This window comes from Micropterus dolomieu, linkage group LG14 (genome assembly GCF_021292245.1).
Source record: "Micropterus dolomieu isolate WLL.071019.BEF.003 ecotype Adirondacks linkage group LG14, ASM2129224v1, whole genome shotgun sequence".
Lineage (NCBI taxonomy): Eukaryota > Metazoa > Chordata > Actinopteri > Centrarchiformes > Centrarchidae > Micropterus > Micropterus dolomieu.
The window spans coordinates 17,637,976-17,651,977 of record NC_060163.1 but is presented as its reverse complement, the minus strand read 5'-3'; the positions used below and the strand labels follow the sequence as shown (position 1 = coordinate 17,651,977).

Genomic DNA, 14,002 nt, shown 5'->3' with positions numbered 1-14,002 from the left:
ATGCGCATTGTTTAAGACAGTGGTTTCCAACCTGGAGGCAGGACCCCGCAAGGCATCCAAGGAACACGATGTGTAAAAGTGTATGTACCATTTCTGAGCAGTTTTTTCTTGTAAAACACTGAATATATTCACTCTCCATAAATCACCCAAATGAAATAATCTGAGAAGGAAAACTACTCTTCGATTGAACTGCTCACATCGACACTGAGGCTGTGATGGGGAGTCAGTGGTAGAAAGATTTATTTTAAAGGGTTACAGGCCAAAAAAAAATAGGAACCACTGGTTAGGACTCTCACATGTAGGCCTTTTGTTTTTCAAATTAAAATTTGTTTGGGCAGTAAGAGAACTACTAACTCAATGGAAAGGCAGTTAGTCCCTATAAGCTACAGATGACACCCAAGAGCATGAATGGAGGTTAAAGTAATTGATTCAGAGCAGTGACACACCCATACTTGTTTCACTTCAGGACTATCTCCATTCTTTGAATAACTCCATGACAAGGCAAAAAGCAAAGTATGCTATTGCTTTATGTGTATTTCTGACACTTTCATGGGCCCAGTTTGTGCCTCTCATGTATTATCAGCATATTAGTGTGACAGATACTAGGACTAACACATGAACACGTAGTGCAAAAGAGTTAACTACACTTCCAAGAAAGCCTCACTCACATCACTGATAGCCAACATGTTTTTATTACAATTAACATTCATGAAATCACAAAATCTTTGAAAAAATATACAGTAGTATCAAATACAAAAGATTTGATGATTTAAAAATATATTTTATGTGCAATTCTTTCCAATGAGTGATAAACTGGAATCTAAAAAAAAAAAAAAAGACACATATTCCAATAAATATTTACATGTCTACTGTACCAGCCTCATACACCACCTGGTTATTACTGTCAACCTTAAAAAAAGGTTACAGTGAGTCTATTATAATCACAGTGTTTTAACACAGTCTCTTCATACAATGTTGAGCTGTAGTGAACTCCATACATTCACCAAACAACTGAAAATATGTAGTATAAAAAGTGAATCAGTTCTGTGGCTGCTTGGGTGGGATGGGTTTGGGCACTCCGGGGCCTTGAGCAGGAGCTGGTCGTTGTGGAGGGGCAGTGCTTGCTTCTGTATTCCAGTAATCTAGTTCTCCATTCCTGAAACTGACAGGTGTGCAGATATGCAGATGCAGTTAAACCAGTTACACAGTGTGCTTCAAGTTCAATTTGTGTGTGAGGGCAATATGTATTGAGTGAAACAAAGAAAGTAAAATCAGTTCATACCCAGCAATTGGAACTGAGGTAGCTGGCAGACTTCCAGGCTGGAATTAGAAGAAAGAACAAGAAAATATAATCCGCCTGTCTGTACAAAACATGTACCATTTCTGATTAATTTTACCTTCCCCACAGTAATGGAAAACCAGTTTTCCTACTGCAAAATGAACATTGCACTGCCTTGCCTGCAGTGATGATTATTAAGAAAAACAAAAATATTTACCCTATCAGGGGGAGCCTGGGTTGTGGCACTTGTCTGAACATTGCTGTTTGACTGTGCATTTGCATTTCCTTTTTGAGCATTACGTGTCCTGTGAAAGCAAAAAAATAAAAAATAAATATCTTCTGAAAAGCAACACAAAATTTAAAACATTGTAACTGCAGCCTTTAAAATATCAGCATATTCTTAATGTGAGGTGATGTTTACTTGAGACGGTTGGCAAGGCTTCCTTTTAGGCATGGGTCCAGGGAATCTCTCCTGAAGATGTAGAGCAGCACCAGAATGAGAACGACCAGAACAGGAACCACCAACAGGAAGAAGATCAACAGGCCATTCCTGAGGGAGTAGTCTGAGGTAGAAAAATAAATGTGAATAAGGAACACTGCAGTATTTAATTTTTGATATTTATTTATTTCAAATACCGTGAAGGGGTGTAGAAAAGACAATTTACTGTACATGGTAGTATATTATATATATCTTGTTCCCTTTAGTTCTTTATGCTCTTGACTGAGAGGCATCACAGCCTTAGAAGACAATTAACATTCATCTTTTTCGTTTCTGATCCAACAAGAAATCCAGCTGAGGTAATGGACATTGAACTTTCAACATTATTAAAATGATATAAGATCAAAACATAGTGACACCTGGGTGCGGCAACAACAATATAATGAAAGAACCACTGCTACCACAGTCATGCCAGCAGAGGACATAATGATTAATATATGAGTAATATGATGCCCTTATGTAGGACTACTATAGGCCACAAAGTCTTGTATTAGATTACTGTGTATCTAGCGATGCATTTAGAGAACTTCATTGTTGATTTCCATCTGTGGCCCCAATTAGAGCTTGTGAGTGTTGCACTCGGTAAACTATATGTAGTAAAGTACCTTTGACTTTCTCTGTACTTCATCTTGAAAAGTAAATTGATGAGAAGAATTTAAACCTACCTATCTGAGCAGGACCACTGTCTATGCTGCCACCTCGCCCTGGCCTGTCACAGTAAGGCGGGTCCCACCCATTTTGACAGTGGCAGTGACCGAGGTTATTACATATCTGAAGGAAACATTATAACAGAAAACTCAGACTTTGGCTGGTAACTTGGTAAAGCAATTCAAGAAAATGCCGTCTTACCCCTCGGCTGTTGCAAGTGGTCTTGGCGTCACAAGTCAAGTTGGGCAGCAGAGCAGAAGCGTTCACGCACTGAAAGTTCACGCAGGACTGAAAGAGAAGACATAACTTATTGATGCAATCAAAATTATTCATGTTGTCATTCCACTAACAAGGACAGTATTGTCCTGGAACAAGTCAAGTCACATTTTGTTCCTGTTCATATTCGTTCTTTTAGCGTGTACACTTCTTAAAATAGCTTCCAGTCTTTAAAGTCCGCTTACCTTTCCAATATCACAGGGGCTGCCAGGTTTAACGTAGGCAGGATCTGGCACATCTGTGCCGAGGTTGAAGTCTGCATTAACACAAGTTGACCCTTGAACTACTTGGAAACTGACTTGGGCACCGGGAGGGATGATGCTCAAGTCCACGTTAGTACACTGCACCTTTCCACACATGGAGTTTCTGCAGGGCAGGTTCAACACAGTTAGTTCTCACAGTTGTAAAGGAGTTAAATGCTTTCTTTAACTAACACAATCAGGTTGTGTCACATCATTATGTTTAAAATGACAATGTTAAGAATAATAAATTAGAAAGCTTTCAACTCTGATAAAATAAACCTACTTACCAAACAGAGGATCTTGGATATTAAGAAATATTACTTTTACAGTTGTATCTACATGGGTTTGCAAAGCTCAATTCTGCTGAGAGGATAGATGTCATATTAAGTTCATATCATTGAATGATTAAAAAAAAAAGTACTTACGCTACACTACATGGGATATAGCCTCCATTGCTGGTGATTCCACAGTTTCCAAATAAGTTTCCTCTAGTATTTGCATTCTGAAAACAAACATCAGCTGCCTTTCTTGCTTGACCTGCAGAAAAGAGGCAATATATCTGAGATAAAATATATCTAAACATATCTAATATATCTAAAATAAAAGTATTATCTATAGTTAGGGTGTTAAACAAAAAAGTAATGTATTTGACTGACAAAGGGTGTAAGGCTGACAAAAATATGAACAAAGTACACAAACCTCACAGTTTCTGGAGTTAATGCTTGCTACAAAGGCACAGAAGTCTTTGTATGAAGCATTATTAAATGTACCTGTTGCAAAGAGTTGTTTGCACTGGAAATCATACGTCTGGCATCGGCCCTCATAGCAGTACGCACTTCCACAGGGCAGGCCGTCCATGACATAGAAATCAATGGGACAGAACGCACTTGTGCCATTGCAGTATTCAGGAAGATCGCATGTGTTGACAGACTCTCTGCATGGTGTTCCAGAAACTCTGATCTAAAACAAAAAACAATCACACTTTTTGTTTTCCCAAAGTAAAATGTATTGCTTCATTCAGTGCAGTCATAAAAAAAGAAATAAAAAATGTTAATAACTCCAGCCTTAAGCCCAACATAATGCTAACCTGACAGTTGGCACAACAGCTCCCCGCAGCACAGGTGGCCCCGCGTGCAAATGTACAGGTGGCAGCATCACAGCAGTCATTGGTGCATTCCTGCATGAAATGGAAACAGAACAACTGTGTCTACCACCACACTAAAAACAAAAAAGCAAAAAGACTATTTTCATTGTCAAAATAAAGGTTTGCACCATATGACAAACTCTTCAGCTTCATGAAATGCGCATTTCGAAATTGAAGGTAAATTATAAAGGCATTCTCTGCAACTCAAGTCCATTGTTTCTGTCGGTACCATCAGTTACATTACAATAAAATTATGCATTATAAACAATATACCTTCAAGTCAATTCTGTTCTGTAACTTGTGTAATCTGTGCATGTGCATGAGTTAATCTGACAGGCAGAACTGTACCTGTGGTGTGCCACAGTCACACTGCTCTCCTGTCTCCAGCTGGCCATTGCCACATACAGGAGTACCAACCACTTCTGATGCGGAGGGCTGGTTTCTCAGACACACGCCTCCTCCACGAATGATCAGTGCCTCAAAGTCAGTTGCACTGCAGCTGCTAAAAATGGTTGAACCACTACAGGGTAACAGGATAAACCATTAATTGAAATATCCATTTGGCCTTACATTACTAAACAATCTTTAGTAAGAACAGACATTTATGTTGTCAACTTAACATGAATTAGTAGTTTGTAATTACTTTAGATTATCAGCACAATGTTTGGATATTGTTAGATTACCTTAGTCTACAATGTTAAATCCAGATAGAAACAGTTAAAATATTAATATTAAGATAATATGTTTGCTTTTTACAAGCATCTGATAAATGGATTGAGTGTACAACTTTTCAGTACAATAAGAGCTGCTTCAAAAAGAGGCTTAATTCAATTATTTTAATTTCAGGGAAGAAAACCAGCCTGTTTTCTATGACTATTGAAAAAGGCATAGAATATACTATAAACTATATTAAGTAGGCTACATTTGTATTTTAACTGTTTTTTTTGTTTTGTTTTTTCATTTCATGTCAAGGTTTAAGAAATATTTTGTGAAAGATATGTTACCTAGCAGAGGCTGACATGATGCAGCTTTTTCCATTACAAGTGCAGCGGCCATCATCGTGATTCATGCCCAGGTTATGGCCCATCTCATGGGCCACCACAGTGGAGATATAGGGCAGACTATTGTCACTGAACTGTGAAAACACACCCATAGTGTTAACATTATCCATAGTTAAATATATGATTCTGAATTGAAAATAAAAGTCATTTAACATTATTATCATAAAAACAAAACTAAAAAGAGTTTTCGCTATACATACATCGTCCTTTAAAGAAGAGTATTTTTATGTAAGAGTTTTTCTTTCCAGTATGACTTTAAAATGATATTAAAGGACTGTCATGCATCACAATGCAAAATAATGTAAGGAATCCAATGACCCAAACAACATTTCCTTGTCATAGAGCTTAATAATACTGTGTTCAAGTCTAACCTGTTTGCTTTGTTATTCAGAGTCTGTGAGGGTTAGCAGCACTTAAGAGAACCTGACCATGATTATGAATAATGCAGATTCAGTCTCAGATTCTGCACAAAGGCTCATGCTGCCAAAGAGCTATGGTGTCAGCTAGTTTTAGAAGGAAGTTGAACTAACCACAATGATTCCTCCAGAGGTTGATACGGAGCAGACCGTGCCCACGAAGGCCATTCCTAATATACTTCCGCTGTATGGTCTGGGCTGACCCCTAACAAACAAGTGGATCAAGACATACTCTAAGTCACAAAATGTACTCAATATAACTCAAAAAGAAAGACAAAGAACACACATTACTTACACAATGAGTTGAGCCATATCATTCCTAATAAGTGGTAATAGTACAGTCTTCCGCCACGCAACAAACCTCCCCAACACCTCCCCTGCATTGCCATTCACACTAAAGGGATTACTATCCTTAAAAATCTTCAGGCCCACCAGCACCACACGAATATTCAACTGCTTGTAATACTAGAATGGAACAGAAAATAACAGCAAAAAATTATGAAGCATAGCACAAAACCATAAGAATTCATTTGAATTATGCATTCTTTCTTTTACAAAACAACTTGAAATCTCACCCCATCCAGTAGATTAGCAATTTCCACCATTTGCACTTGTACAGCCGTGTCATTTTGTTTCATATAATTATACTGTAAATACAATCAATAATAACATTTATTAATAATTTCCTAACAGTTATGACACACTGGTTAATACTATTGGTATTATATTCCACAAGATTAGGAAAAGAAGCGCAACATTTGAGGGAAAAGCACATTCCTGACGATTCCAAGGCTGATGAGTCAATGAGTAGGGTAAAAGTGCTCATCTACTTGCATCTAGTCTAAAAAGCAAACCTGATGCTACCACTTTATTCTCACTTACATTCCAGTTAACTCATAAACAGATATACACTTACCCTGAGATTATCGACAACCAGCACCAACTCCACATAACTGGTTTGAGGTAAATTGCGCTTCCTCTGTTGATGCCACAAACAATAAAGATGGAAATTTAGAACGTCGGGCACTTTCAATTTTAAAACCTGTTCACACTATAAAGATACGTTCAGGTGAAAGTAGTGAGCATCCTAACCCGCAGCAGTGAAGCTAGCGATTGGCCAGGCTCAAAGGGTTCATAGCTTTGCTTTGATGTGTCAGCCTCACTGACGACCCCACAGGCGACGGGCTCGGACTGAATGTCCTTCAGTAGGTACAGAATGTGCTCATTGGTGGCAGAGTGTGGCATAGGCTCAAGTCCATAGGTCTCATTTCCAAGGATGATCACACCCCTACAGAGAATCAGTGCATATCAGACACACAATTAAATAAAAAATCCAAACCCAGCTCTAGTTCCATTTATCACTCAAAGGAGGAACTAGAAACTAAACTGTAGAGAGATGTTCAAACCTCAGGCCAGAGCATGTGCTGAGTGCCACCACTGAATTCTGATCTCCCTCCACCTCTCCGTGGTAATAGCAATTCACCTGGGGGGGGGGGGAGTAAACAGCTTCAAGCGTTGTTAAAAACCACACTAACAAACAAGAAGGACAAAATGTTAACTTACAAGTTCTTTTGGATATGATGACCTGTGGTTACCAATGGCGTCAAGTGAATACTGAACAAAGTTTGGGTGTATAAAGTCTCTGACAAGAAAATAAATAAAAAGCTTAAGGGATAATTCATCTGAAGCACCAACAACTTAGACTACAATAGTGTCTAAACATTAACAAAGTCCTAACTCTGTGCATACCTGTTCTTTTGTAGATGAAGAAGGTGTGTTCTGTTGTTTATTTTGAGTGAATATGTTAACATCTCCTCTCCATATTTCTGAAATGGGAAAATACAAAAAGGCATTCTTAATATTGTCATATTAAAATATAAATTAAAAAGATAATTTAATTAAGTTTGTTACTCACTTCTTCTGATTGTGGTGGTCTGGTGATGCTCCTTGTCCATCTGTGAATCGCCTGAGGATTTACAATGGTGTACTTGAAGGGTTTTAATTTTTGCCCATTGAAAATGCCTGAAAGACAGTAAATATACAGATAAACTGTCATTATTTAGTTAGGTATTGCTTTTTCTTCCCAGGACCCAAAGCACCCTCAAATAATTCAACCACATAAAAAGAGGAATATTTCTAGCCTTAACTCTTTGGAGTTAAGTATGATCCAGTTGGATCCCTCAAAAACAAATCTCTTTTGTAGTCCAATAAAAACAGCTCTCTAAATGTCCAACCATCGTTGCTGGGAAAAGAAGCAGCAAGCTTTCCCCCTGCTCAATCGAAAAACTTTAACATCCACAACATGTAGGTTAACTGAAAACACCTGTGCCTCACCTTCATTTTTGATCCCCAAAACGTAACAATTCAAGAAAAGAGAGAATAAGATGTATTTTCTGACCATGATCACGGTTAAAGTGTCTAGATTATGTCCCCATTAAGTCTACGGTACGTCGAGGCTACCACTAATGAATTCAGGTCTCGTTCCATTGCTTCCTTCTGCTGATCAGGTGCGTCATGATGGGTGTGGTTAAGGACAGGTCAGCATTTATGGACAACTCTTTAAGAAAACAAACATAATGCAATGGTGGAGTGACATGACAGCAAATATTTGTGAAATGATTTCCCAGACAAGTACAGGCCTATAACGTTGCGTTACTCTATGCTCTAGCCTAGATTAACTGACGTTTTAACAATTCTTGCGTTAGGACAAACTGTCTCAAGTCAGTGAGTTTTTGTTTTAACAACATTCCTCCGTTCATCAGCTTTAATACAAAGACAGAACAGTAGGGCTACAATAAAATCTAGCTTTGTTTCAATGGTTCCTGAGACTAAATATCTGCATAAGTAACTACAGCAAAAAAATAGTCCTTGCCATGACAACGGCCGTGGAGATATCGCGTTATTTCGGTAAGTGTTAGTCACGCTCTCGCGGAAGTGTTTTGGCGTTGAGCACCGGAGTTGTTGAAATATAGTAGTGTTCATTAACAGTAAAAAGTGACATTGTAAGTTTTAACATTGAGACCAACAAATGGTCTCATAGCTGATTCTACTAGAAAGGTCTCTACTAAACTCTACATAATTCGTGCTCACGTGACGCTAAACCAGGTTATTTTTCTGTTGTCAACAGAGCTAACTTGGTTAGCATGTAAGGTAGATAATAAGCTATGGTTGGCAGCCAGTCGTTTCTACATAGTCTGTAAGTCTATTGTTGGGCAACAACTAACTAACTTACGACGTAAGGCAAGCGGCTCAATATTATTACAATACAAAACGTAAATTCCTGCATCATTAGGTAATTTTGATAACGCTTATTAGTTTGGTAAAGCAACACAGATAAATAACGTTATGTTCCTAACTAAAGCACTGGTATGTCTTTGTTGAAATAGATTGGTTCATGTATGGCTGCATATCATATTTTAAGATTTGCTCACGCATTGAAGAAAGGACAGGCCAAAAAACAAGTCTGGATAAAACCAAACAACACCTCATTCGTGGTGTCAGCTCAAGTTGTATTGTGAGTATACATTTTGGGCTTTATGTTTAAACTGCTGAGATTCATGTCTTATGTCTCAAAACAATATGAACTTGTGTTATGTGTTGCTTTCTTCTTTTGCAGAATGGCTGCGCTGACAGACTTTGAACCTTTAGCAAAGAGACTCAGGGTTGAATCCAGTGGCCAATCATCCCCTTCATCCTCTCTAAAAGGTAATTTGGTTGGATAACATTTTTCTGTATATGTCAATAAGTTATTGGTGTCACATGAGTATATCCGCCTTTGTAAAACAAATATTTTTATGTTCTTCAGTCCAATCTTCATGTATTCAGAGCAAAGACAATGAGACGGTAGATAAAGAAAGGGGGCAAAACAAGACACAGATGAAGATGGATATACGGTCAAAGACTGGAGCAGATGATTTGCGAGGTGTAAAGACGAAAGGTTACCATCAAAAGATCTTCCCCAGACAGCAACAGAAGTTCAGAAATACTCTTGAACGATGGTTGGTTAAACCCTCAAAAAACACATGTACAGCTGAAGAGGATGCAGAAATGGCCAATCACAGTGGCTTTCAAAGCACGTCAGCTCAGTTTCTGGACTGTCAAAATGATGAAAAACCTACTCACTTCGACCCGGATGATGAAACCCAACCCTTGACAATGCAAGACCTGGATGAAGACAATCCTGAGTCACCAGCCTCCAAGGATTCTGCAGGGAGTGGGCTTATGCATACACCGCCCCACAATTATGGGGGATTAGAAAAAGAAATGAATACATGCTCAGCGAGCTCAGAGGACTCTGTCAAACACAATACCAAAATAACAGACTTCTTTTCAGGGACCTCACCACCAGGTTTACCTGTGAGGCGGGGCGTGGCAAATAAGTCTCCACAGAAACCAGATGCAGACAAGGAAACTGCCTCGGCTGTTATCAAGCCTGATGTCAAATGGCTGGGGACGCCAATCAGTGAGCTAAAGAGAATGCCTGAATGTGGAGGACCACTTCCTCCGCTGAAGGATGTTCCTGGCCAACACACTGTGATGATAAGGGTTTGAGCTGTTCTTTCTTTCTAAACTGTTCAAAACACTTTACTTCATAGAAACATACATTAATTTAATTGGTCAGTCCCAATGTGTTTATTGGTTTCTGCAACACATTTGTTGTATCTGAATCCAGCATTTCACCACCAGATCCAAAATGAAACCTTGTGATCATGGAACCCAACCTTAATTATAATGTTGATTTATTTGAAGAATCAAAATGAGGATTGTCAGTGTAGGCATTCTATCACTGAGGACCTGCAGCTTGTCCCTGAGTGTGCTTATCTCAGCAATAGTTTGTTCAATTTTTCATGAGGGCTTTCAGAAATATGTGTTAGCATGCAAAGGAAAAGTCATGGTCTTTAATATGATTATTCTTTGAGTTTATCATAGATCCATATTTTATTGTCAATATGTTTATTTGGTTTGCACACAGGCACGGCATGTACTAATGTAATTTGTTTTTATTCACTCCCTCTGACAGACAGACCTTCTTCAGAATGGCAAAGTCCCTGTTCCATATCCTGGTAGGTTTAAGGATACCTGGGATGATGTCCATGTCAAGATGCCCTGTTCCAGTAGCAACCTGTTTCCTATCGAAGATGAGGTAATGATCCAAGTGTTTATATACCTGTCATTTATAAAATTGTAGTCATGGATTATGTTATATAGATATGTAAATGACAGATTAAAGTATGTGCTGTACTGCTTTTAATTGCACAGATTGTACACTAGTGGTTCAATATTGGTAATTTAAACAATGCAGTCACATTATATGCTTGACTGAAGGCATCTTCAGTCTATTATTGCTACCAATGAGGATGATATGATGAGCAATGTGATATTACATTTTATAAATGTTTATGGTGCTTATCGATCCACGCTAGGGTTGTAATTTTGCAGAGCAGCTATTCCCATTCGCTTTTCATGTTTCAAACCTGCATATGTGTGAATGAAACACAATGTACATCAATGATGAAGGACAATTCATAAGTTCATATTCATGAAATCACTGCATAAAAACAGACTAAATTTGTGCTTCCACAGGAAACACGAAAACGGCAGAATAAGAGTCGGTGGGAATTGATCAAGGAATCTTTAAACAAGAAATTTACAAGTCTGGATGAGTTGAAGGCAAGTTTCATATCTGTGTCCTTTTATTGGCAATACCTGATGTATTTCATGTTATAAAAGGAGAGGCACAGTTCCCTAAAGTTATTACCAGATTTTGCCATTAGATGGCGTCATGAGCCCAGGCACACAGTCTCTCACCATTTTGATATTTTGACAACGTGTTGTTGTTTTAATATAGGTGTAGTATTTTTTACTTAAAATGACACTTTAGATTGCTTCTGAATTGTAATAATTGAATTTGTCTGTTACAGAATGCAATATTGAAATACAATGCTTCACAAGCCAAGAAATGGGACTTCACTGCATTACGTTTGTACTGCGTTAAGGTAAACAATATAAATATATGTTTTTATGAATATAACTGAACCAAAAAGTAGACTGGAGGAGGCATTTGGAAGAGTCATTTTAATAATACTGGCATGCAGAAATGTAAACACAGATGGGCACATGTTGAAGATGTTAAAGGGTTAGCTGTAAACAAACGAAACATCAACTGGCACTTCATCATGGCACTTGATTGCCCAACAGAACGCATCGTAAACCAGTGTTGGTGCTTCTCACAGAGCTTGGGTCAAATAAAGTACAGATGGCTCATTAGCTAGTGATGATCAGTAATACGGATGTTGAATTTGACGACTATATTAGATGAGGCTTGGTATGAACAGTATTTAAGTGGCTCTGTGAATCAATATCAATAGATAGGGTCTCATCCCTTTTGTGAAAAGATTTGTATTGTTACAAGGCTTTCTCAAGCATTATGTGTCTGTGTGTGTGCTTACACCTCCATATTTTGCAGCATTACATAAATAAAGATTTGCTCACAGTTAATAGAATGTGATTAATTTGTACGCATTTTGTCCTCCTTGTGCTGTCTGGACACTTGGCTGTTTCCCGTTCTGAGGCTAAGGTTGTATTTTAAAGGTGTTATTTATGTGGTCTTATTATATATTTATTAAATTTTTTAGTCTTTTTCTTTACAGGACAAGGGTATAATAGGCCTGAGATGCATCATGACAGCCAGAGCTCTTTGGTTCATTGGTTTTCTTCTCCAGCCGCATTTGGAGGCCATCTATCATCTGCTATCTTGATGCGCTCTGCGTCATCCTGTGTAGAAACTCAGGGAGGGCTGTACTACTGTCTGAATGTGAATATACCATTTGGAGAGATGGGCCGTGTTGTGACATAAGTGTTTGATATTAGGAATCCCAAGTCTCTGAGAGAAGACACATAATAGGCTTTATTTTCCATACTGTAAGGGAACACTCATCCACTCCTAGAATATAATTCTAATAATAGTAATGATATCTCACATCTCATGAAAAAAAAAAGTACATGCAATGCTTTTTTCTTGAATGCCAGTATAAATATGTCATTTTGCACAAGAACAGTAATGGTTTTTACACAGAAGAATGTTGCAGCCCTTCAAAGGCAAAGTGGGAGTCTAGAGAAATAATGTAATCTGTTGCCAAAAGGTCACGTTTAGTAACTTGTCAAAAATGGAAATGGCTGACATTACATCCCAGAGAATGCTTTACTTCAGCCTCATGCTGTTGAAGCAATTGTGTGCTGCTGTATGTCATAAATCATTTTAAAATGGGAATTTTCTTAGATAAAATCTGAACATGTTGAGAGGCTTTAGCCATAGGCCAAGTTTTGTTGTTGTAGCTGGATGTAGCAAAATTACATTTTTGTCAGAATTCAAAATGTCCAGTGGCATCAAATATATTGAAATAGAATTTGATTTGAAGTGAGTTGCCACATAAATTGTAGCTATAACGACATCAAACAGTTGATTGCTCACTTGTTCACTCACTTGTAGTTGATTGAAGTGAAGATGGTATGTTGGTTTCATTAATAATTGGTTGTTCAGTAAACACTGTAAAGCAACAGTATATACCGTATGTCATCGTTGCTCGCACAAAATACATTTACATTATTTATGCTCTATATTATTGCAAAGTTGACACACATAGTTGCTCTAAAAGAAGACTGTGGGTTGCTTCTGCCCCTTACACAATTTATTCACAGCTTAACTGAGTAATAAATCTGTGTAATAATAGTGTAATATGCTGAAGGTCTGGAAGCAATTAAGCTATGTATAGTTTCTTTAATGTATTGACATACAGCAGCTCAGATAGCCCACAGAATCTAGTGTTGTTTAAGTTTACACAAATTTCCACTTTTCATTTTAAAAACCAATCACCGAGGATTCTGCACGTTTGAATTATTTCTTGTGCAGCACACAAATAGAGCAATGTAATGTACGACATTTTTCACTTTTTCCCTGCAGATTGGAGACACTGTAGCAGGATGATTTTGAGTGTCAAAGAAAAGTGGACATAGAGTGACGGGTCAGGCGCCTTCATTGAATATTCATTTCAGCACGCAAACCTTATGAATAACTGAAAAGGCTGTTGACAGACAGCACTGGTTTGTTCATTTCTCTCTCTTTCCCCAGCCCAACCAGTGTTGTATTTACAGTTATGAGCGTGCAAGTGTTTTATTTTTACATGGTCTCGTGTCCGTAGACACAATCAAGCAATTTTAGCAGCTTTATTGTTCGAACCTGTGGGGAATCGGAACAGGACTGTGAGGCGTCGCTTTAAATCTGTGTGGGAGCTCTGGTTTCTCACTGCTCACACCCCTGCATCTTGCATAATTGCTTTGTCGGTTTGGTGTGATGTACAGACCTGTATCATGTCATACAGAATTTAAGCTCAGTTGATTTGATGCACTGTCTTGTGATGATTTAAAGAGCTCGGCTTAT

The 14,002-nt window shown here is 38.1% G+C and overlaps 2 protein-coding genes across 6 annotated transcripts in view; one reads left to right on the top strand and one right to left on the bottom strand.

Moving 5' to 3' along the window:
- Positions 1–669: 669 nt before the first annotated feature.
- zgc:174164 (uncharacterized protein LOC570656 homolog) lies at positions 670–8,410 on the bottom strand. The gene is made up of 23 exons (XM_046068523.1): positions 8,249–8,410; positions 7,900–8,122; positions 7,481–7,587; positions 7,315–7,391; positions 7,129–7,207; positions 6,972–7,048; positions 6,658–6,853; positions 6,482–6,544; positions 6,141–6,212; positions 5,861–6,030; positions 5,680–5,770; positions 5,093–5,223; positions 4,437–4,608; positions 4,032–4,121; positions 3,715–3,904; positions 3,370–3,481; positions 2,888–3,068; positions 2,628–2,714; positions 2,444–2,549; positions 1,701–1,842; positions 1,497–1,584; positions 1,283–1,320; positions 670–1,162 (listed from the first exon to the last, which is right to left on the bottom strand). The coding sequence occupies exons 2-23, from the start codon at positions 7,964–7,966 to the stop codon at positions 1,039–1,041; spliced, it is 2,460 nt and encodes an 819-aa protein (XP_045924479.1). The 5' UTR covers positions 7,967–8,122; positions 8,249–8,410; the 3' UTR covers positions 670–1,038.
- LOC123982735 (poly(ADP-ribose) glycohydrolase) overlaps positions 8,165–14,002 on the top strand; it is a 22,906-nt gene continuing 17,068 nt past the window's right edge. Inside the window, exons 1-7 of one of the 5 annotated variants that reach the window (XM_046068527.1) lie at positions 8,165–8,472; positions 8,952–9,079; positions 9,182–9,270; positions 9,371–10,110; positions 10,586–10,708; positions 11,149–11,235; positions 11,487–11,561. In XM_046068527.1, coding sequence (XP_045924483.1) covers positions 8,964–9,079; positions 9,182–9,270; positions 9,371–10,110; positions 10,586–10,708; positions 11,149–11,235; positions 11,487–11,561 — 1,230 coding nt within the window. In that variant the 5' untranslated portion in view covers positions 8,165–8,472; positions 8,952–8,963. Of the gene's footprint in view, positions 8,473–8,494; positions 8,858–8,951; positions 9,080–9,181; positions 9,271–9,370; positions 10,111–10,585; positions 10,709–11,148; positions 11,236–11,486; positions 11,562–14,002 lie in introns of those variants that run through there. The other 4 variants (XM_046068526.1, XM_046068525.1, XM_046068524.1 and 1 more) reach the window with 4 other exon arrangements.

Coding starts and splice junctions, on each gene's coding strand:
- zgc:174164 (XM_046068523.1), bottom strand. CDS start 7,966: ATGGTCAGAAAATACATCTTATTCTCTCTTTTCTTGAATTGTTACGTT. Junction 6,854..6,971: donor AGCACATGCTCTGGCCTGAG/GTTTGAACATCT, acceptor GATTCTCTGTAG/GGGTGTGATCATCCTTGGAA. Junction 4,122..4,436: donor GTGACTGTGGCACACCACAG/GTACAGTTCTGC, acceptor CATTTCATGCAG/GAATGCACCAATGACTGCTG.